The sequence below is a fragment of the Quercus lobata genome, chromosome 3 (genome assembly GCF_001633185.2).
Source record: "Quercus lobata isolate SW786 chromosome 3, ValleyOak3.0 Primary Assembly, whole genome shotgun sequence".
Lineage (NCBI taxonomy): Eukaryota > Viridiplantae > Streptophyta > Magnoliopsida > Fagales > Fagaceae > Quercus > Quercus lobata.
The window spans coordinates 5,131,490-5,156,989 of NC_044906.1; the positions used below are offsets into that span (position 1 = coordinate 5,131,490).

Here is a 25,500-nt window from a genome sequence, read left to right on the forward strand (position 1 = left end):
AATATATTTTTATTTTTATTTAAAATTTATTTTTATTTATTGCGTAATTTAATAAATTAATATTACTAAAATATAAATAAGTTGATATAATATATATTAAATTATTAATTGATATAATAACTAATAATAATTAATAAAGTAAAAATTTGTATAAAAAAAATTGGGTATACATTGTGTATGGCCCGTTAGGGAGTTTGCAGCTGTGTTGGTGGGGGCTTAAAATTGTTTTCCACTTTTATAGATTATAAAAAATCATATACTCAACAACTGCACTGTGCCTGTGCAGTGCTAGGTGCGGTCATTTTATCAAGTATCAAGCTTTGTGCAGTGTACATTGTTACTGTACAGTGGATTAGTGCTGTGGAGTGTGAGCAGATTGTGCAGGTGTAAAGCAAACTTAACGTGTTGTCCTTGTCCCGTCAATCAAGTAGGTTAAAAAATATAACTCGAAATGAATAACTAAACTTATAGAAAAAGATCAAAAATCAAGACGAAGATAAGAAAGGAAAGAATATCGATAGAGAGGGGAATGACTGAGTTGATAGAAAAAGATCAAAAATCAAGATGAAGGTAAGAAAGGAAAGAATATCGAGAGAAGAGAGATAGAAAGATGAGGGATTTTTTTTTTTTGATTTAGAAATTTATAATCTCTCTTTTAGTATATTTTAAGATAATTATGTTGTATTATTAATAAATTTATTTAGTATTAATTTTGATTTTAGCATATTTTAAGAATGGGTTAATGAATTTATCTTTTAAAATTTAATTTTGTTAGCTGAAATTTGTTTTTTTTTTTTTTCACTTATTTAATTTTTTGCATTTTAAGATACAATAGGACTTTTTTAATGTATTTTATTGACCAATTAAAGGACTAAAATATTTTTTTTGTAATTAAAATATATAGATAAATATTACACATATATATTTATATTTTTTAAGTGGCTTTTTTAATGTATTTTATTGACCAATTAAAGGACTAAAATATTTTTTTTTTGTAATTAAAATATATAGATAAATATTACACATATATGTATTTATATTTTTTAACTGGACCTTCTTTTATATGGAGTCTTAAACAATTGTATCAATTGAATTTAATGTTCAGCCGGTCCTAATAAGGGCCAGTTTACGCGTGAGGACTGAGGAGTAGATTTTGTAATTTGAAATGTTAGATCGCAATGACCGGTATGGTTGTAACTTGTAATAAAGTTCAAAGAATATTTTACATCAAAAAAATAAAAATAAGAAAGTTCAAAGAGTTATTCTCGGTTTCACACAAAAAAATTCAATGATACAGCAATGCAAAATCAAGACTGCATCAAGTCAAAGTCTCCTCTGATACCACGCCTTGTACGCTTATATCTTTCAACCATAAAGGTACACTTTAAGTTGAATTGTTTATAATAAAGGGTCTTAAAAACTATAAAGCATCAATATGTGGCACTTGAAATTTCGAAGAGTTGTATGTCAGTGTTACACCAAAAGCAAGCCCTTCTTCAAAATCTCCACTTGCTTGAATTCACCTTCCTAATTTGTCGGTAACTTTTCTCAGTCATATATTAGCAACCCCTTTCACATTTTCCTTCTCCTTTCAGATTTTTTTTCTCATCCATCTACTCATAGAGATCCCAATGGCGCTTGTAACCAGCAGAGGAGCCTCATCTTCCGGTTTCAGTCACCGATCTAAGAACTTTGATGTCTTCTTAAGTTTCAAAAGTGAAGATACCCGTCTTGGTTTCACGAGTCACTTGTATAACGCTTTGTGTCAGCAGGGCATTCACACCTTCATCAATAATAATGTCCTAATGGGAGAACAAATTTCTACTGAACTTTTCAAAACTATTGAGAGTTCAATGATTTCAATAATTGTATTTTCTGAAAATTATGCATTCTCTACTCGGTGCTTGGATGAACTTGTCAAGATTCTTGAGTGTAAAAAGAATGATCAGTTGTTGCGACCAGTTTTTTACAACGTTGATCCATCAGAAATTCGTAATCAAAAAGGAAAGTTTGGGGAAGCACTTGCTAAACATGAAGAAAAATTTAAGGATGCTGAGAAGGTACAAAGGTGGAGGAATGCTTTATATGAAGTGGCCAATATTTCTGGTTGGCATTACAAGCACAAGTATGTATCTACTGATTACTATTTGCTTTAAGAGTTTTAATAGTTTTGGAATGACCACTAGATTATTGTTAAACAACTACCCGGCCCTAATTATTAATTTGCTTCTTCTTCTTTGTTTCTCCTAAGTTTTGACAAATTATGAAAGTAATTTTTGTTTTTGTCATCATATTATTCTAAGAAGGTAATTAGTTATAGGTTAAAGATAGAAATAAAAGAACTTATTATTAGGTTATCTTATTTATTCTAATCGCAAATGATAGTTTACATGATTGAGGTTTTACCAAGGTATTCTATGGACACAATGTTAGTGCTTAGTTGATTCTCTAAGGTCGTCTTGAAAATTTCCTTTCACGCACTTTGAGGAAGGAAAAACATGCACATGCATTGTGAACTAGTTTGAACTCGTGAAAGAATGAAAGCATTACCTAATATTGAGGTATAGAGTTAAATGGCTATCAGAGTTTAGTGATTTATATGATGAACGTTGAAATCATTTTTTTTTTTCATTATAATTTTTGGAGATCACTTTTAACTTTTGAGAAATTAGAGAATAACGATTGATAATTATCACATTATTTGAGATTTTTTGACAGAAGAGGCACTGATATTTTCATTCATTATGGAAGGAATATAAGGGGCCGTTTGGATTGAGTTTTTTGATAACTCAATTCTCAGTTTCCATAACTCATAACTCAAAAATGGTGGGGTCCATAGCAAAAAGGTTGTTTGGCCAAACGATAACTCTGTTTCCATCACTCAATTCTCTGATTTTTGAGTTATGAGTTATGGAAACTGAAAACAACAAAAGGCTGTTTTCAGTTTCCATAACTCATAACTCAATGGCATTTCCGTAAATAAACACACATGAGGGACCCACAGCCGCAACTTTTGACCACCTTTTGACTTTTTTTTTTTTTTTTTTGGGTTGGCGTTGGCTGTTTTTTTTTTTTTTTTTTCCTTTTCTTTTTCTTTTCTGGGTTGGCATTGGCTGTTTTTTTTTTTTTTTTTCCTTTTTCTTTTCTTTTTCTGGGTTGGCGTTGGCTTTTTTTTTTTTTTGGTTGGCGTTGGCTGTCTCTTTTTTTTCTTTTTCTTTCTGGGTTGGCGTTGGCTTTTTTTTTTTTTTTTTTTTTTAAGTACCTAGACTCACCAAACTTAGTGAAAAAAAAAAAAAAAAAAAAAAAAACCCCAGACCGAACAGCCAACCCAGGAGGGAAAAAAAAAAAAAAAAGAAGAAGCTGCTAGTGAAAAAAAAAAAAAAAACACTGTACCGTGACAGGTGTGGGCCCTCCAAATAGTGTGAAAAATAGTGAGTGATGAAAACTGAGTGATGAAGGCAAACGGATGTGAAAAATTGAGTGATGAGTGATGAGTGATGAGTGATGAGTGATGAGTTATGAGTGATGAGTGATGAGTGATGGAAATTGAGTGATGGAAATTGAGTGACGAAAATTCTTTACCCAAACAGGCCCTAAAGAACTACGGCCAAGATGGGCATTTGGCCCTTTAGCCCAAAACAAGTAGCAAAATGCCATGTTCTAAAACTATTTAACCATATGCCTTGTTTTAAACTCGATTTCCTAAAAATTGAGTTTCAATGAAAGACTCGATTTTTAAGAAATCGAATTATAGGCAAAAAACTTAAAAAAAAAAAAAAAATTACATGGAACTCGAGTTTCTCGATTTTCATTAAATCATGTTTTTTTATTGAAACTCAATTTTTTAAAATTCGAGTTTCAAAATATTGGCATTTTGTTAGATAATTTCATAATATGGACATTTTGCTACTTATTTTGGGCAAAAGGGGCAAATGTCCATGTTGGCCAAAGAACTACTTAGGCCGGAATTATATGTATCCAAAGAAGTTTTCGTAATTTAGTAGTTCTTTTACGATACTAGGAAAATCTTATAGACAATCACAAATGGTGGCATTAGTGTTCATGCTTAACAGAAGCCTAGTGGCTTGGTTCACTTTGAGATGAATTTAGAGGACTAAATCTTATAACTGGGGGAGATTATGATACCCAGTTCCAAAGGAAAAGGACAATAGGACTTTTTATTTTTTTGGTAGGAGAAGACTTAGTAATTTTGACACTGGTCTTGTAATTGACGTGGGAATATTTGACATAACTCACTAATCCAACAAGTTTTTTTATGGGTTAGTGTTTAGTGTAAATAGGTTCGTATCAAAATAGATCATCCATTTTTTACATAATTAATAAATGAATCAATTCTGTGTTGACCTGTTTTACCTACAATGATGATGTAGGCTATAACTTCTTGTGTTGGTTAAACCAAAGATTCAACCAAAGAAAAAAATGATGGTCTCAGGATGCTACTCAATAGGGGGAGCAAAAGTAACTTACATATGCCACTCAATGCGAACAAGCCACTCTTGATTGTGAGGGGGAATTACTCAATTCCAAAGCAACACAAACTTGCAAATAATTTTCTTAAGCAAACGACACTTGTTGCAGACACAAAATGACAAGACTCCATAAATAATTTTGACTAAATAATTTTTTAAAAATGACGATTAGACAAATACACAAAATGACACATGTTGCACACATGGTTGCCACACAACCTATTACCTATCCCTATACTCTTGCATCACGCAGTCAACTCCAAATGACCAGATTCATTATTCGTGTCAAGATGAGTTCCATTTTGACACAAACCCATATAAAAGTAAATGTCATTTTTATCTAGTATAAGTTCAAATTTTAAATATACAATTGAGTAATTAAAATAATTTTAATTTTTATATTGATAAATTCTTCATTGAAATTAAAAAAAAAAAAAAAAAAACCTTAACCTTTTTGCCTAAAATATAGTTTATATGCTTACAAATATCAAAATATGTTAGTCAGTTTAAGTTAGGGTTGGCAAAATTGGACACGGCCTGTGAACCCGACACGAAATTAGCAGGTTATGAGTTGAGAATTAATAGGTTCGTGTCATATTCGAGTTGACACGACGGACTCGTTTGATAAACGGGTTGGGTTAGTGTTCAATCTATGAAACCAGTTTAACTCATCTGACCCGTTTAATTAAATGAAATTTTACCAATATATCCTTCAAACTCTAGGTATATAAACTTATTAGTTGTCGTGGTTTATTGTTTTTTTGACATATTGTGATTGATTATTTGTGATATTGAGATATGTTTTAGTTTTGAATGATTATTTGTGATGCAGTTACTCATTAGTTCTGAATTTTATATTTAAAATATTTATTTGTTTGTTTTTTCATAAGTTTTTTTCTTCATTTTGATAAAATCAGATAAACAAGTCAACATTACTAACCTGTTTAATAAATGAGTCATGTTAGGGTTGAAAAATCTTGACCCATTTAATAAACATATCAGGTTAGTGTTGACTCATATAGTTGGATACTCATGAGTTAACATAACACGAACCCAATACATGAACACGAATTGCCACTCCTAGTTTGAGTCATATTCTTTAAGTGGGTTGAAATGGGTTGTCTATGTCAACTCAACACGAATTATTTATTAAGCATACCAGGTAAATTGTGTGGTCTCAACTCATTTAATAAACAAGTCATGTTATGATTTAGCAACTTTGACAAGATTATTAAATGTGTCGTGTTAGGGTTAACTCATATTGTAATATAATACCTCCACTTTGACACGATACACCAACACAAATTGCCACTCCTATATTATAATATTTAAACCCTAGGTTAGGGAAGCTATCCCCCCTTAGAGTCATAAGTTGTTTCCACTTCTTAGACTTCCCAAAGAGGAGAGTCCCCAAAGACTTTGAGAGAAGAGGCTATCGATTCTCAAGCTAAGTTTACAAAAATTTTCTTTTTGCTATTGATTTATTGTTTTGGAATAGTGGTTGCCTAGGAGGTCAGTTTTTTTTATATGTATCTTTGGCATGTTTTCATGTGAAATACGGTTAGTAGATCTAGACATAGGTCATGATTTATGAATGTTTCCTTGTGAATTGTGCCTGAGTAATAGAATTTTGATAGTTCACCATTAGGAATCAATATTATTAGCTAAGGGGGTAGGGAATTAACACAAAATTCTCAAACATGTGAGAAACAAAATAGAGAAAACACATGCCAAAGAAAAGAAATAATCACATGTACAAGATAGTATTTATTTGCCTACGTACACAAAATTGCAGGAATTTTACTATTATCAGGGAAAAAATACAAAGTGCGGTAGTACAGTTTTTTTTCTCTCTCAAAAACTACATCAAAAAACCCTAATCGCCAAAACAACGGTTTCTATATCCTGTGCATAGGATTCACAATGGGGTAAAAAAATTTTCTACGGTTTTGGCCTATCGGCCCAAGCCTCCTCTCCATGGATTAAGCCTCAAAAAATCTCTCATTAAAAAACCACGCACAACATTTCAAGTCGGGCTGTTATCTGGATCAAACACAACTAAGCTCCACAAAACCTAACAAAGGGAATTCAAGAATGGTTTTATATCACTAAGGAGACCTTAGTGTAATCAAATACAGTATTTTGGATACTCGCAATTTCATGCATCGATGTATGATTGAGTTTTTGGTTAAGTTTGGAGAATGCTAGAAGTTTGAAAGGAGTTTTTGAGTAGGTACTATTTGAGATTTATGACATTTTCCCTTACTAGTATGAAATTATTAGAAATAAATGTCTTATTTATGAAGAATTATTATATTTCTAGTAAAATTTAAATATATTATGCATTTGAGGATTTTGGACTTTTGTTTTCGTTTTTACTTTGGAGATTGTTTGAGCAATTGAATCTAGTTTGATGTGATAGTTCTTTAAGGATAGTTACTACTCTATAAAAAGGCATTGAATGCCTGTTTAATGACAACTTTGCAAGTGTAGTTGCTTTCACGTGCCCAGTCCACTCGTTAGGTTGGAGTGTGACAACTAAATTGCTAAGTGCCCAAAAAACATCCTAATAAAATTATAGTTATTCAATTTATGAGTTACGTGGCCCTTACTTTAATTAGTGATACTTTAGTTGTAATGTATAAACTAAACATCTTGAATTTAGATTACACTCTTATTTCCTTTTTATAATCTAACTCATTATGTGTTGTTAATTTTCAATGAATGGCAGTTGTACTGAATTCGAATTTATCCAAGGAATTGTTGAAGAGGTATCAAATTCAAAATTAAATCGTATGCCATTATTTGTTGCTAAATATCCAGTGGGAATAAATTCTCGAGCAGATGCCATAGAATTACTTTTAGATATAGAATCAAATGATGTTCGCATGGTAGGGATCTATGGCCTTGGTGGAGTCGGTAAAACCACAATCGCAAAAGCTATTTTTAATAGGATTTTTTGTCTCTTTGATGGAAGAAGCTTTCTAGAGAACATTAGAGAGAAGTCAGTGACAAATGAAGGCATAATCCAACTGCAAGAGACACTTCTTTTTGATATCTTAGGGAATAAGAATTTGAAGGTGGGCAACATATCTAGAGGAATCAACATGATAAATGAAAGTCTTTGTGGCAAGAGGGTTCTTATAGTTCTTGATGGTGTGGATGAATTAGACCAGATAGAAAAATTGCTTGGAAGATGTGATTGGTTTGCTTCTGGAAGTAGAATTATTATAACAACAAGAGATAAGCACTTGCTAGCTACTTTAAATGGTCTTTCAACCTATGAGGTAAAGGGATTAAATGAACATGAAGCTTTTGAACTCTTTAATCAATATGCTTTCAAGAGAAACGAACCCAAGGAAGATTATTTGGAACTTGCAAACCAAGTAATACGTAATGCCAAAGGCCTTCCATTAGCTTTAACAATAATGGGTGCTGATTTGTATGGAAGAAAAAAACCTGAATGGAAAAATACATTAATTAAGTATGAAAATTTTCCTAATAAAGATATTCAAAAAATATTGAAAATAAGTTATGAAGGATTAGATGAAACAGAAAAGGATATTTTCCTCGATATTGCATGTTTCTTCAATGGACATTACATGGATTATGTTGTGGATATACTGGAAACTTGTGATTTATACCCAGTATGTGGTATTCCAAAACTTATTGATAAGTGTCTTGTGACTATTGATCAATACAATAAATTGTCGATGCACGACTTGCTACAACAAATGGGTAGGGAAGTTGTTCGACAAGAATCACCACGGATGCCCAAAGAACGTAGCAGGCTATGGTTTTATAAGGATGGTCTTGATCTACTAATTGAAAATAAGGTATTATCTGTTCTGATTCACTTTCTCCATTTTCTTCACATGGTAGATGTAGTCAATTTCTGCTCCATATTTTTCCTTTTAATAATTTCTATTTTTTTTTATTTATAAAATTCTATTGTGTAATGTGATTCACTTGTTGCTTTGTCCAACTAGGGGTCAAATAAAATTCAAGGCATAATGTTGTGCTCACCTAAACCAATAAAGGTGCAGTTAAAGGAGCAATTTCTTAAGATGAAAAATCTCAGATTACTTATAATTCGTAATCTACATAGTTCTGGACACCTTGAATATCTTCCCAATGAATTAAGGTTTCTTGATTGGCCTGGATATCCATTTTCTTCATTGCCAACCAATTTTTTTCCTAAGAAATTGGTTGCACTCAACATGTCTGGTAGTCGATTAGAGAAAAAAATTCAAACAGGTATGGTCATTAATAATATTTATAAATTATTACTTTTTAAAACTATATTCTAATTTTTTTTTCCTTCTACAGATATTTTCGTCCGAAACCTTGAAATATGTGAATTTCAGTTGGTGTAAATACATTAGGAAATTACCTGACTTATCAAAGGCCCCAAACATAAAAGAATTGGATCTTAGGTATTGTACGAATTTAGTTGAGGTTCATGACTCTGTCGGGTATCTTCAAAAGCTTGAAGTATGGGAACTCAGTAATTGCACTAAACTTCGAATTCTTCCAAGTTGTCTCATGATGAAATCTCTTGCATCTTTGACTCTTACTGGTTGCTCAAGCCTTAAGAAGTTCCCAGATATTTCTCAAGAAATGAAATGTTTAGGCATGTTAGCACTGCACTCAACTGGTATTTGTGAATTTCCTTCATCATTTGGGAATCTCATTGGACTTAAGAGCTTACTCCTCGGAAACCATTTGGTACATCTTCCAAGTAGCATTTATAAATTACAACATATTGAGAGGCTCTCTCTTTATGGAGATGTCATATTTCCAAAGGACGTCGAGAATGATATACAACCACCATGCAATTCTTATGAAGACTTTCCCAAATATGTTTTTCCGAGCTTGAATTATCTATCTCTTAATTTCTTTAAAATTCGCTCAGAAATAGATTTTATATTGACTTCTTTTTGCCCCTCCTCATTGGAAAGTTTATACATTACCGATAGCAATGTTGTTACCCTTCCAAAATTCTTTGGCAAATTTGAGAGATTGCAGATGCTTTTCATTGAAAGGTGCAATGAGCTTCGGGAAATTCCAAGGCTTCCACAAAGTATAATAAAAGTATTTACATCAAATTGCCACTCATTGAATTCACAATCATCAAGCAAATTATTCCTTCAGGTTTCTCTCTCTCTCTCTCTCTCTCTCTCTCTCTTAAAGTTATCAAGAAACCAATTTTGTTACCTTCACAAATACATGACTAGATTTGCTAAGTTGTAATTTCTTGAATTTGCTAATTCAATACAGTTTGGAGAAATTTTAGGACTTCCACCAAATATATCATGTTTAGGTGTCAGAAGCGACATATCAATGGATCCACAGTTATCTAGAAGAATATCCCAGAGAGATGATGAATATGAAATTATACTGCCAGGACATGACATTCCAAATTGGTTCAACCATCAAAGTGTCGGAAAGTCCATATCATTCTGGATTGGTCCAGAATTTCCCACATTTGGTCTATGTCTTGCTTTTGGAATGGAGGATGATTATAGTGATTATTGTTATCGTGTCGACATTTCCATCAATGGTAGTAGACGAACTTTCAAAAGAGGAATCTTATTCAAGAATAGCTTTGACCATCTTTGGTTTTTCTGTAGACCTCAAAGCTCATTGCAGAAGCAATTTCAAGACATTAAGCTAGGCTATCGAAACCAAGTTGAGTTGTCTTGTGAAATATTTTTCCCACCTTTTGCACCTAGAAAATCTACTCCTTTTGTTAAAAGGATGGGAGTCCATGTAGAATGCAAGTGTTCTCCTCCTCCTCAAAATTCTAATATCTTCCATGACAACATTGAAGAGGTCCAACCTAGAGGCTACCGAATTTCAAAGAGAATTGTGCACCAACGGCTCAGACTGTCTCATCTCCGAGGTCCAGGTTTCATCCTACGTAGACTATTGTGCCATACTCTGTGCCCAACTCGGAGTACTTCTCGTCCACTATTACTAAAAGCACGAAAACTCAGCAACAATATTCGCAAGAGAAAGAGGGCTTTAGTAGCAAGGAGTTGCATATGTTTGTGTAGAGCTCAAGCCAGTTGCCAATGTCCAAAGGGGGTGTTCTCCACATACTCAGCAAGATTGGGCTCAGTGTGTTCAATGGATTTGGACAGTCCGACCAGGGATATCAGAACATCTTGATCAAAAATTTGAATTGGGAAATATGTCAAGGTACTTTTATGATATTTTTTTAAATATTCTTTTTAGCATCGTTTTTGTTCAATTTCTTTTTTGGTGTTTAATGTAAAGGTATGTCTCCTATAGTTGTGTTATTTCATTTGCATATACGGATGTCTTTGTCACTTCTCTATTTCTCCCCTGATCTCGAAAGGACAAAGTTTAGCTAAAATATTAGTTGTAGCCTAAAGCTACAACCTTACTCAAATATCATTAATATTGCTACATATTTCAAAAATCTAATAGCTGGATTGCATGCTCTTTACGCTCTTAATACATGTATCAAATTTTGTGTCAATCAGATATTATTTCTATATAATCTATAAAATTATATTATATGTATAATATTAAACTACAAAAACTTTCAATTTTAACAAGTTATTGATTATATAACTTTTGATTTTTAATTTTCTAGAAATTTTGCAAGCATGAAGGATATAAGAAGAAAATGTAATTCAATGGTAGATTTGTAAAAAATTCACCTCCAAGAAAAAAATATTGAGTAAAGTTGTAACCTTAAAGTACAACTAATTTTGTAACTAAATTTTGTCCATCTCTAAATATGATGTGTACCCAATTTTTTATTGGTTGGAACCAAAACCTTGTAATTGATATATGGACTACTTCAAGGGAGTCCAAACTCCGAACCTGTTATTATTCAACATCAAGCCATATAAATGGTGGCTATATAAGATAAAGATTACATTTAAATTCAAAAAGAAATCTAATCTAACAATCTGTTAATGAAACTAATCCTAATCCAAACTAATCTAATTGATCCTAATCTAAACTAAAACAGGCACATAATCAAATATGGAAAGGCATTAACGCAAAGGAAAAGCAGAATAAAAGAAAGTCATCATTTGATTTGTTGCAATATGCCTTGCCTGTGAAATCTTTCTAACAAAAAAGGAACATAGTAACAGAAAAAGTGTCTTGTGCCAGTCTCAAGAGGAACCTGGATCATTTATTCCTCACGTCTATCTACAAAAGCAATGTGGCTAGGTTCAAGTATCAATCTCAGATCAAATATTTTGCAGCCTAGTTCTATCCATCATTGGCTTGAGCATTGGCTGCAGAACATAAAGGCTGTATAAAAACCTCAACCCCAGCTTTGACAGCAGTAGCACCATTGCTGACTCTGGACAATATGGAAATGCAGAAACCAAACCCTATTTGAAGGTAAGGTACCAAACCCTCACGAAATACTAATGGCTTGTAACATTTTGATTGACAGGTACAACAGAGAGCCTACATCAACAGGGAAGACAGGAATCACTCAGTGACTCAATACCAATCTAAAATGACCATTGACCAAGAAGATCCAACAAGACTAGCAGATTCTTCTACTGATAGAAGGGCATAGCAGAAAAAAGCTGGAACGAGGAGGAATAGCGTACTTAGCAAAATACAGGGAGACCCAAATCCAAAGCACTCAACAATGCTGGCAGCCAGGGAAGCTATTCACCGAGCAAAAGCAAGGTTTCACTAGTATGATAATCCTGACCAACTACAGACCAAGGACAAGCAGGTAAGTGAAATAACAGCAGGAAAACCAACTGGTGAACTGGAAAGATTCAATACCATCGGAAGACATGAAACAATGGAACACTGTAGGCTTATACATAGTAAGTTTTTTGGTTAATGAATTGATCCTAGCAACAGCTAAAGCTGGGCTGTTCGGGCCTCTGTATTTTGTAGACCATTTGTATTTGGAGCCTTAGTATGGTCCAGATTTCCTTTGTGCTATCAGAGAAAAATTTCTAGGGACACGCCTATTTCACCTCCAAATCCACAACATGCTCAAGTGGGTCAACTTGTGATTGCTGCACCCAAATGAATTTTTTCACCACGTATCAATGTCGTTCCCATGTGTAAGAGTTGTAATCTAACCACAAATTGACACCCAAACATGTAAGGAAAATGAGTATGAATTTGGATTTCAATACGCGGGATATAAAGTGGGAGATGCGTATTAATATTTTCAATTTTGAGTTAATGAAGGATGAGTTGTGTTAAAAAGTCTACAAACAACCACAGCGGATAACACAACTCATGATTCTTTAAATCAAAATTGAAAATACTAATACGCATCTCCCACTTTATATTTAAGCCTAAGAATGCCCTACTTGCAATTTATTTCAACATCACAGAGAACCAAGCTACATTTTCTTCAATAACCCAGGTCCAATTTTTTTCTTTTCTTTTTTAGAAACCCACGTCCAATCTTACCCATCCACCCTTATGCCTATAATCTCTTTCATATATAAATGATTAAAAATAAAATATACCTTATTTTTTACTTTAGGTCCAATTTTTTTTCATGTTTCTTTTTTAGAAACCCACGTCCAATCTTACCCATCCACCCTTATGCCTATAATCTCTTTCATATATAAATGATTAAAAATAAAATGTACCTTATTTTCTACTTTCTAAGAATATGAGTTACATAATTTATTTTAGAGGACAATGTGTCATTAATCTCTTAACTTGGAAATTTCATTCAAAGGGCACAAATCTTTTTTTTTAAAAATGACCTAGTCAACATCTAAATATTCGTCACCCCATTTTGGCAGCAAATACTAATTAGTTTAATTATTACTTACTCATTTGAAGACAAGTTAATTAATTATATTTATCAAAAAATTATATATATTAATTGTGGGGCCTAATAATTTGTGGCCCTGGCCCTTTTATTCATTGGGGCCCAAGGCCCGAGCCGAGGAAGGTTATGGCCCAGGATCGGTATTACAAGTACAAAATAGTCTTGGGACACAGCCGAAAACACGATTCAGTCCTCAGCATGTCCGAAGTCTCACCAGAAGGAAGGGCAAAAACAGTATAGGAACAATTTGGAAAAAATCTAAAATATCTAGGTCGATAGAGAAGGATACGCTGGAAAGTAAAACGACCAGGGAAAGCTGCCCTTACTGCCATTCAATACTCTGCACCTGACAGAGCCATACTCTCCAGCTTTTATAACCACCCCCAACCACTCTGGATATGGGCTGATGGGACAAGTATCAGTCTTGGAAAAAATCGATCCTACACGTGGACGAAGGATAAGGAACACATGCTAGTATAAAAGGAAAAGTAAGCAATCCAGAGCAAGGGCTGGGAAAAATGGCCAAAAACCAGAGCCTCCCAGCCCGCCTCCTGGAGAAAGACTCCTAGGGCGAACGCGATTTAACTATGTATGAACACCACGAAAAAACCACTGTTTGGTGATCTAGGCCTAGCCTTTCAAACCCACGTTCTATAAATGATATTATTTGGGCCTTTTTATGTGCGAACCCAACACTACTATGGGTCGTCCCAAATCATGTCCTTACAATTGGCGCCGTCTGTGGGGAGGCTTGTGCCTTGGCACTGGTGGTGGGCTGATACCATCCTTCACATCATTTTCAGTAGCCAGATATAGTGTTTTAGAGTAAAGTCCCACTAGGGGCTACGTTTCTTCGCTAGGGGCTGCGCTTCGTAGCATCAGCAGCACGGATGGTTCTAGGGACTTAGCCAAGGAGCTAATCCCCTTAAACCAAGGTCCCACGCCATAGCCGAGGGGATAACTCCCCCAACTACTTATCAAAATCAAGTTTTGGACAGAACCAAGGTATTGCATGGTCCTCGGACTCAAACCTATGGGGAAACCAACTACTTATAAATATCAAGTTTTGGACAGAACCAAGGTATTACATGGTCCTCGGACTCAAACCTATGGGGAAACCAACTACTTATCAAAATCAAGTTTTGGACAGAACCAAGGTATTGCATGGTCCTCGGACTCAAACCTATGGGGAAACCAACTACTTATCAAAATCAAGTTTTGGACAGAACCAAGGTATTGCATGGTCCTCGGACTCAAACATATGGGGAAACCAACTACTTATCAAAATCAAGTTTTGGACAGAACCAAGGTATTGCATGGTCCTTGGACTCAAACCTATGGGGAAACCAACTACTTATAGAAATCAAATTTTGGATAGAACCAAGGTATTGCATAGTTCTCGGACTCAAGCGTATGGGGAAACCAACTACTTATAGAAATCAAATTTTGGATAGAACCAAGGTATTGCATGGTCCTCGGATTCAAACCTATGGAAAGGTCGGCTACTTAATAAAAATTCTAAGTTGCTCAATCCTTGGATCAAATACCAGAAGAGGTTAACGCTATGAAAGATATTAGGAAGATGGTGAAACACCTTATTACTCAGCAACCTGTAGGGGTTGTTCATTTTTGGGTTATATGTCTTCGGATGATTACCTCCTACACCGCACCGAGCATTCAGCTATCATCTCAGCTATTTTGGGGTAAGTGTTGTTTTCTCAGGTCGGCATTATTGTGCCAAACAACTCTATTAAGTTCATAATAATATCTTTTCCTTAGCAAGGGTTTTGACCCTAAGTGTCGTTTGTTCAAGTTGGTATTATTGTGCTGAACAACACTCGTAAGTTCATGATAGCGTCTTTTTTTCTTGGTAAGGGATTTTGGCCTTAAGTATTGTGTTCTCAGGTCGGCGGTATTGTGCCAGACAGCCCTAATAAGTTCATCATAATATCTTTTTCCTTTCTTCTTAGTAAGGATTTCAGCCCTAAGTATCATTTGTTCGATTTAGTATTATTAAGTCGGATTGTTTCAATAAGCACAGAGCAAGACCTTTTTATTAACTGGGATTTTGGCCCTAAACATCGTTCAAAGAATAGAAATAAAAGAGAAATCGCAAAGCAGCGCGTCTATTTACGACATATCCATTCCAAAAAAGAAGAGATAGAACATATGAAATAAAGGAATGATAATTTTTATTAATATAAAGGGGTATTACAGTGTACAAAGAAGGGCTTGAACAAGCCAATATAGAAAACGAGTTACTAAAACAATAAAATAAAAAAAACACAAACGAACAGCCAGAAATCTTTTTAAGCTCTGCTCCCAAGTCTTTCCAAACTCTGCTCCATTAGCATCCATATTGAGAGGAGGATCTTCCTTGATGGGAGAGGAGAAGAAGAGGAAGAAGGAAAAGCACCAGGATGGATCTAGTGGTGGAAAGAAGAAGAAAGAGAGGCAAAAGGAGGCACCAGTGAAGGAAGAGAGGAAGAAGCAGGGATACTTTGTCCCTGCGTCAGTCCTGACTTCTAATACGCTGGTGCCATGTTACTATGCTCATAAGAGAGCGGCTGGTATTGATAATAGGTGACCCCAGCTCAGTCGTGCCAAAAGTTTGACGCGACGAGCTCCTGCTTCGGATTTTGGCTGAAAGGAGGGTAAGAGGGATCTTGAGTCTCTGCCATCCCTGCCCTGACCGAGCCATTTTGAGCTTCATAGGAACATGGTATTTCTGGGAAGGGTGGGGTTTCTTCATTACTTACTCCTATCTCGAACGTAACACAATTTAAGGTGAAACTAGCGGATAAAGTAAACTCTGGAGGCGGCTAAGTGTTTCAGATTTCAAAAGGATTAAAAGGGTCTCTGTACAAGAGAAATAACCTCTTGCTTTTCTTCTTATATGAAGGGCAAAGCGGAAGGTATTTAATCTGTCCAGATTTCCAAGAAAATCTGTAAACGAGAATATACCCGTTCCACTTCCCCACACCATCAATAACCGTCGAGTTTAAATGGTCTCGTAAAGGGAAATCATTAAAGGCATATTTTGGATAAGCAAACAGCAGGAACGCATTGTGAAGGAATTTAAAGGAATGTCTCGTAGCCCGGTATGTTTCCTAGGTAGATAAGGAGACACCAACATTAATGAAGGACCAAATTAAACGAGCCGTAATAAAGGCTTGGCATTATCAAAACCCTCCTCTCCAACCAAGAGGTCGGACAGCAGGATTTTGAGGGGCTATTGTGGGGCCCAATAATTTGTGGCCCTGGCCCTTTTATTCATTGGGGCCCAAGGCCCGAGCCGAGGAAGGTTATGGCCCAGGATCGGTAATACAAGTACAAAATAGTCTTGGGACACAGCCGAGGACGATTCAGTCCTCGGCATGTCTGAAGTCTCACCGGAAGGAAGGGCAAAAACGGTATAGGAACAATTTGGAAAAAATCTAAAATATCTAGGTCGATAGAGAAGGATACGCTGGAAAGTAAAACGACCAGGGAAAGCTGCCCTTACTGCCATTCAATACTCTGCACCTGACAGAGCCATACTCTCCAGCTTTTACAACCACCCCCAACCACTCTGGATATAGGCTGATGGGACAAGTATCAGTCTTGGAAAAAATCGATCCTACACGTGGACGAAGGATAAGGAACACATGCTAGTATAAAAGGAAAAGTAAGCAATCCAGAGCAGGGGCTGGGAAAAATGGCCAGAAACCAGAGCCTCCCAGCCCGCCTCCTGGAAAAAGACTTCTAGGGCGAATGTGATTTAACTATGTATGAACACCACGAAAAACCCACTGTCTGGTGATCTAGACCTAGCCTTTCAAACCCACGCTCTATAAATGATATTGTTGGGGCCTTTTTATGTGCGAACCCAACACTACTATGGGTCGTCCCAAATCGTGTCCTTACAATATTTATAATTATTATTTATATAAAATATATATTAATTAATTATCTGGCATATAATTTTGAATACCTATAGCAATTGGGTTTATCACAACTTTTTGGGTCCCTATCAAAGTGTTTGAAATTTGTCAAAGTTTTTTAAATTTCCTTTACTATATTATTGTAAGACATAAAAGAAATTGCTACGAAATTTAAGAAAATTATCAAGTTTATTTTAGAAGTGCATTTGGAAACAGCATATTTGTGTAGTGTTTATAAAATGATATAGTTTTTGATAACTTTTATTATATTAAATGTGTGATATAAAAAAAATATAAAAATAAAAAAGCTAAAAGCTAAAAGCTAAAAGCTAATTTATTTCAAAATAATATCTAGAAGTTAGATTATTTGCAAAAATTAAAAAATAAAAACAGAGGCAAAAAAGGCAAAAAACAAATAAGTTGGGGGCCAAAACACACTCCAAATAAACATTCTTTGGTACAAGGAAAACTTTTGGACCATTGGTTGATGCTAATGGCTGCCGTTGTCCATAGTTTAGACGATAAAGAAAAACAAAGGATTTTTTTATTAAAAAAAAATGGTAAATATAAACACAGTAATTAATAAGCTGATGAACATATCCTAGGGAAACTTCTAATGCTGACTAGTTTGAAAAGCCAACCAAGGCATGTTCAGATGAGCATGAAGGTACAGGCACCCGGAATCTGCACCAAATAATCACCAGTAGAGACCCCATGAAGCTCAGTAACAGGAAGACAAATGCAGTCACAATTCCCAAATGAAAATGGAGCTCATAAGCATTTGGATAAACATCGGCAGTTTGTATCACCAAAGCTGTTCCAAGCCCAACAAGCATGTTAAACATTGGCCCAGCAAAGCAGCCAGCCATGGCCATTGCAGGCTGACCAGCTTTGGCAACTGCCACATCGGCAACTAGATCCCCCACTGAATTTCCCCATGCAAGTACTGTGAGCCCAAGAAATGCTGGCGGCAATTCAAGAAGTGATCCAAGTGCTTCAAGGCAGTTCAGCAATTCCCCAGCAATAGTGGATATCCAGAACACACTCATGACAAATGCTATGAGCGGCATAGGTATCTGCTCAGTTTTTGGGGGCTCTTTTTCTATTATGAAGTGAAGCACTGCAAGCGAGGAGCTAGCAAATAGTAATATAAACCAGAGAGGGAAATGGGTTTGGGGAGGGAGAAAAACAATTGGATGATCAAATGGCATGAATGAATTGCAAGCATATAAAAGAGCTAGGGGGCAGAGAACAATATTGGCTGATGCATAGAACCTGCTCCATTCTGAAGGTGTGGTTTGAGGAATAGTGAGCTTTAATAGAAACATGACAGAAGTTCCCATGCTTTTGAGATCTGCATATACAATTTAAATAAAAAAATAAAGTAAACACAAATTGAAGAAATCTACTTCCAATTGATTCCTGTAAAATAAAACAATTTGAAATTGAACATACACTTTCATGGTATCTCCCAGTTCAAGGAGAATTGAAGAGAAGTAAAAATAATGCCCACAGTTCTACTTTTCTAGTTCCAAATTTCTAGCATTTTCTTTTATCAATTTTTTGCTTCTTTCATTCAGGTATTTTAGGGTGGAATTTTCGGTAGATTGTCGGCGTTTCTTTGTTGACCTTCATCTCATTGATCTAGTCTATATATCAAAAGCAGGCATGCAACTAAATTTAGTACCAAAGAAAAGGTAAGCTAGGTTACCGATCATAAGACCCCAATAACATTTCTAGACCAATATGTTGAACAAGCACACACTACACAGAAACCATTTCTTCAATTTTATTCAACTAGCACACCTTACTCTATTAGCTCTCTCAAATAGGCATTTAGCTTTGTTGATCATTATTGACATACACATTACAAAAAACTCCAAGAGCCATTAATGCATTTAGCTTAATTGATCATTATCAACATTTAACAGAATGTCATTCTACACTTCCAACAAACAGTACTCAAAAAATACAATAGCCATCAACAGTTTCCACTGGATCAACATCAATGCAGATTAATATTGCTCCATGCTCCAGTTTACGAGACAGCAACCCACGTGTAATATTCCTAGTATCAATAATTTTAGGTATTAACATCCCTTCCATCTACCCGGTCAAGCTTGGTATGTCTAGGACATCTGCATACACCTTTCTCAAAAACTACTTACAAGCTGTATTCTTTCCTCGGAACCTGTCTAATCCTCCAAGATCAAGCAAAAAATCGTAGCTATAAAACTCTGATTCTTCTTTACCTCATCTATAGAACTAGTTTTTACAATTTATATTGCACAACAGATACCCCAACCATATGTTATGTCAATCCATAAGTAAACCAACACTGCATTTTTCCTATGACCCTTATATATAGAAAACCCAAAATTCTACAATATGATTCAACCTTTGGCTTAGGAGAATTACAAATGCTCACCTATATGTTCTGATATAATGGTGTAGAATTTGGTTTGGATAATCAACCCCAATACATATATCATTGTCATTTGGTATTTATGCAAATGAAATTATATATGTATGTATACACACGTGTAATAGTTGTGAGTGAGAAACTAAAAGATTCAGATCATTTTCGATCATTTGTATTTCAAGTAAACAAGCTGTTAAACAGTTTTTTCTCTATTTTAATAGCATTGCAACATTACATACACAGCAATAAATTGCTTATTGCACTCAAGCTACTAAAAAGAGGAGGAAAATGAAACGACTACCCTGAAGAGGTTTCCTAATGGAACGATGGAAGCATTGTGCTAAACAGCGGCGTAAGTAAACAAATTATAAGATTAACAACCAAAAAAAAAAAAAACAAAAATCCAATTCAAGTTCAAGTCCTTTCTTATGGATACAAGAAATGCCTATAACATGAATAATATAAAACACAATTGGCATCAACTTTGTCATGATGTAGCTATATAGAATATAAAATCCGATCTAATTCCCCAAAACCACTTTCCAATTGACACATGATTACTAAATTAAGCTCATTCTCATGGCAAATACACACTAGTACACACATAGTACACCAAAAACAAACATAAACTTTAAAAGCATTCCAACAAAAACACAAAGTCTCATCTCAAACGTACCATTCCAAGAGCTCGACAGAACCCGAACCTTGGCTTCACTTCCTCCAAATTCCTCGAAACCTCTCCGATCTCGCAGTCTTGTTCAACCAAACCCTTCTCCACCTCACCTTCCCCAACCAAACCCACCTCAGCCCCGATCTTCCTCCTCCCTCCACCCAATCCAAAATCCATCCAAAACACAATCCCAACAAAAAACACATAAAACCCAACAAACCCAACAGCCTGCCACAGAAAAATCTCGGCACTAAGATACACATAGAACAAGAACAATGCCGCCACCAAGTAAAACAACACGTCCCTCACAAAAGTCACAGGGTTCAACGAAAAGGGTGCGGCGTAGATTGCCACGAAACCAACAACAAAAGCAGAGACAAAGGTCCCCGCAGAGAGTATTGCTCCGAACCCAGTTCGGTACTGGCCTCCTCGGACCGCGGCAACCGATGCGAAGACATCAGGGGCGCCATTGCCTAAGGCAAAAGAGTAACAGCACCAATAGTGGGAAAGAGATTCAGTTGGTTAGTTAGTTTGGTAGTTACAATGGAGAAGTGGTCTTGATATCTGTGTAAATATCATTTCTTTGTGTGCAAACACGGATATTACTGCCTCCTTTTGAAGTTTGAGATTTAATTTGGTGTTGTTCAGTGGAGAATTTTGGGGGTTTCTTGATGTTTCACTGTTTTTGGAATCTTGGGTTTGGTAATATTAAGCTTAAAGTTTTTGTTTTTTGTTGTGGTTTTTTTTTTTTTTTTTTTTTTTTTTTTGAATTTGGGTGTTGGGTTGTGCTGTAGTCTTTGGTGAACTTTCAACTTCCACAACAGGATGATGATTTTGATTATTATGGGAATAGCAGTCAGGATGAGAGCACAGGTAGCCAAGGTAGGCTTTTTTGTTCTTAACTTTAATTTTATTACTATTATTTTTTTACTTTGAAATCGCAATGACCTGTTTGATTGATGCTTGTGATTGTAATATATATATATATATATATATAGATATATATATATATATTTTTTTTTTTGATGGAAAATAAGAGAATTTCATTCAACTGAAAATGAATTACAAAAGAGAGAAAAAACTTGAGCTTTACAAATAGAGATCCTCAATAAGAAGATGCTTAAGAAAACTTGGAAAAGACATTTTCCAAACCTGTGAAACACCAGAATTCCCAGCTACCTTTGCAAGCTCATGTAGCTCATGGGCAACTCTGTAGCCTTCCCTTTTCAGATGTTTAAAAGAACACTAGGAAAACAAAGCAGCCACTTCTTTGATGTTTCTGATTATGTGCCCAAGCTCACCACCATGGATTCCATCGTTAATTGCTAGAATAATGGATAAGGCGTCGGACTCAAAAATAGCGTGGGAGACTTCCATTTCCGCTGCAAGAAGCACACCATCTTGCATGGCCAGAGCTTCTGAGATCTCAGCCGAGTATGTCGCGGGTAGAACCTTGTTTGATGCTGCTAGAACTTCACCCATATTATCGCGAATGACTACACCAATGCACGATTTCCTCCCATCTTCAAAAGCTGCTGCATCAGTGTTAATTTTAATGAAGCCCGTAGGTGGAGCTTTCCACTTGGACTGGGGAATGGACTGAGATAATCTCGGACAGGAGCAAGCTGCCTTGAATTCGGCCAAGACTCCACCTGCCATTTCCCAAGCATGAATTGGAGGGGAACCCGAGTCCTCATGATTGCTTGATTGCGATTCCACCAAATAGACCAGGCAATGGCAAAGAAGAGCTCTAAATCATTCGGGGAGCCTTTTGCAATAAAATCTAAGGCAATATCCACCAAGTCACAATAAGAGGAAGAGAGGTCCACAGGACAATTATACCAAAATGCCCAAGTCATTTTTGCATGATCGTAATGAAGAAGTGCATGGGCTGTGGTCTCAATGGCTTTGTCACATAGAGGGCAGAAGCTAGAGCAATGAACACCTCTGTTGTTTAGATTTTTCATAGTTGGAAGATCGTTGATACAAGTCCTCCAAGCAAAAATTTTGATCTTCGAAGGGACTTTTTGCTGCCAAATCCACTTCCATAAAAGGGTCCATGAGCTACTTGAGGTGCTTTCACCTTCCTCCATTGAATCCACAATACCTGAAGCTATATGATATGCATTTTTAACTGTAAACTCACCCCTTTTGTTGCCTATCCAGATAAGACAATCTTCGGGCAAATTATAGTTTAGTGGGATTTTAAGGATGGTGCTGGCTTCATGGGGCAGAAAAGTAGCATTAATTACATCAATCTTCCACCATCTAGTGTCAATGTCTATGAGGGAAGACACCCAAGGAAAGTCTCCATAGCCAGCTTGGGAGGAGATCACCTTGTGGGTTGATGGTGTTGGCAACCATCTATCATCCCAAATATGGATTCGTCGGCCATTGCCTACCCTCCATCTTGTGCCCCTTTTAATAACCTCAAGACTATTGTGGATGCTTCGCCAAGCATATGAGGGGTTACTCCCTTTTTTGGAATTGAGGACATCATCAAAAGGAAAGTATTTTGCTTTGAAAACTCGAGCCACTAGGGAGTCGGGGTTTGTGAGAATTCTCCAACCTTGCTTAGCTAGCATGGCAAGGTTAAAGGCTTGAATGTTTCTGAAGCCCATACCTCTATGAAGTTTAGATCGACACATCTTCCTCCAACTAACCCACGCAATCTTGTTCTCTTTGTCCTTTTGCCCCCACCAAAAGCTCCTCATCATACTTTCCAAGTCTTGGCAAAGAGTCTTGGGAAGTTGGAAGCAACCCATAGTGTATGTAGGCACTGCTTGAGCCACCGCTTTAATTAGGATCTCCCTCCCACCAATTGAAAGGAGTTTACCCTTCCAACCGGCAAGCTTTTTTGCCACTTTGTCTTTAACTTCAGCAAACACCTGAGCTTTGGATTTCCCAATGATGGAAGGCAACCCCAAATACTTGTTATGTCTGGAATCTTGCATTGGGCCAAGGATGTTTAGGATGCCATCCCTTAATTCTTGTGGAGTGGTCGGGCTAAAGAAAACTGAGGATTTGTCAGTGTTAATTTTCTGCCCCGAAGCCTCTTCATATCTGTTAAGGATACTGACAAGTGTATGACATTCTTGCTCCTTTGCTTTACAAAACAAGAGGCTATCATCGGCGAAGAAAAGGTGAGTAATTAAAGGGCAGCCTCTACAAATGGAAAATCCATTAATTTGCTGATTCATGGCAACTTCATGAATAAGAGCTAAAAAGCCCTCGGCGCAAAGGAGGAAGAGGCAAGGGGAGAGAGGATCCCCCTGTCTAATGCCCCTTGAGGGAGGAATGTTCCCACAAGCTTTCCCATTTATAAGCACTGAATAAGAAACAAAAGAGACACAATTCATAATAATATCAATCCATTTTTCCACAAAACCCAATTTCTCCATCACACCTTTAATAAAGCTCCATTCTACCCTATCAAAAGCTTTGCTCATGTCCAATTTAATAGACATGTAATTTTCTTTTCCTTCTTTTTTATGGTTTAGATAATGCATGAACTCGAAGGCAATAAGAACATTATCCGTGATCAAGCGATTAGGGGTAAATGCACTTTGGTTTTCGGATATGATGTTTGGTAGAATGTCTTTAAACCTATTTGCAAGGACCTTTGCAATGATTTTATAGGTGGTGTTACAGAGACTAATGGGACGGAATTCTGTCATTCTGGCTGGCTGGTTGGTTTTTGGTATGAGGGAGATGTTGGTTTTGTTTATTTCAGTCATGGGCAGATTTGAATTCAGCACATTTAAAACCATGTTTATAATGCTAGGTCCAATAATGTCCCAGTAATTATGAAAGAAGATCGCGGACATACCGTCAGGCCCAAGTGCTTTGGTGGGGTGGAGTTGCTGGAGTGCCTTCAAGACTTCCTCACTTGTGAAGGTTTTGGTGAGCTTAGAGTTCATTTCATCTGTGATACGCCTAGGGATTGCATTAGTGACTTCATTGATTCCGGTGGGAGAAGATGTAGTGTAGATTTTCTCAGAATAATCTATAGCAGTGGCTGTGATACTTTCCTTACTTTCACACCAAACACCATCCTCATTCCAAAGCCCCAAAATGGAATTCTTCTTCCTCCTCTCCGAAGCACGAGCGTGAAAAAATTTTGTATTTCTGTCACCTTCCTTATACCAATGGACTTTGCTACATTGTCGCCAAATGGTCTCCTCACTGTCCAGAAGGTCATTTATTTCCTTTCAAAGCTGATTAATTTCAGCTCCTCTGCTGCCTTGCTAATCAACAGTTGTAATGGAGTTAAGAGCTTTCCTTTTCTCGGCTATTTTCTTTGGAATATTGCCTACTACATTCTGATTCCAGCTTGCCAACGCACTTGCACATTTTTGGAGATTTGAAGCTACCCCTTTAGGAGTGGCAGAGAAAGTACCGGAGTGCCATGCAGCCTCAATCACATCATGACAATCCTCCCTTTTGACCCACATAGCTTCGAAATGGAAATGACGTTTACTTCTACGGGATGGAGGAGGAGAGTCAGTGATGGCAAGAATGCAGTGGTCGGATGTGGAATCAGCCAAATGGTGAATACTAGGGTCCTTGAAATGCCCGAGCCATTCATTAGTAGCAAAAGCTCTGTCAAGGCGAAGCGAAATCCTATTACTCCCTTCCTTCATGTTGCACCAAGTATAATCTGGGCCACAGAATCCTAGGTCCTTAAAACCACAGTGATTTACAATTCTACGAAAGCCATCCATTTGATTTTGGGAACGTTGAACTCCACCAGCTTTTTCAGTCATTGAAAGGATTTCATTAAAATCACCACAACAAAACCAAGGTAAATTAAATTGACTATGTAGATAGTAGAGGAGTTTCCAGGATTCTTCCCTAAGGTGGGTCTCCGAGTATCCATAAAACCCGGGGAATCTCCAAACAAGACCAGTGTCTACCTCTGTAATTATCGCGTCAATGTGATGGTTAGAATAGCTCTTAATCTCCAGCTTTGTGTCACTGGACCAAAGAAGAGCAAGCCCTCCACTTCGGCCCCTACTCGATACACATAATCCATTTGTAAAACCAAGTTTGAATTTTATTTTTTCCATACGTTTGCATTTTGATTTAGTTTCCGAGAGGAAAACTAAGTTGGGATTCCAGCGCCGCACATAATCGCGGAGCGTATAGACTTTCCAGGGGTTCCCAATTCCCCGACAATT

General features: G+C 36.3%; 2 protein-coding genes across 2 annotated transcripts; one reads left to right on the forward strand and one right to left on the reverse strand.

Annotated features, from left to right (window-relative positions):
* Positions 1-1,631: 1,631 nt before the first annotated feature.
* LOC115980159 (disease resistance protein RPP5-like) lies at positions 1,632-12,066 on the forward strand. Its single transcript, XM_031102440.1, has 6 exons — positions 1,632-2,125; positions 7,222-8,326; positions 8,820-9,218; positions 9,771-10,381; positions 11,813-11,882; positions 11,938-12,066. The coding sequence occupies exons 1-6, from the start codon at positions 1,632-1,634 to the stop codon at positions 12,064-12,066; spliced, it is 2,808 nt and encodes a 935-aa protein (XP_030958300.1).
* Positions 12,067-17,851: 5,785 nt separating this feature from the next.
* Positions 17,852-20,408, reverse strand: LOC115980161 (cation/calcium exchanger 5-like). Its single transcript, XM_031102441.1, has 2 exons — positions 20,327-20,408; positions 17,852-18,582 (listed from the first exon to the last, which is right to left on the reverse strand). The coding sequence occupies exon 2, from the start codon at positions 18,569-18,571 to the stop codon at positions 17,852-17,854; it is 720 nt and encodes a 239-aa protein (XP_030958301.1). The 5' UTR covers positions 18,572-18,582; positions 20,327-20,408.
* Positions 20,409-25,500: the final 5,092 nt, after the last annotated feature.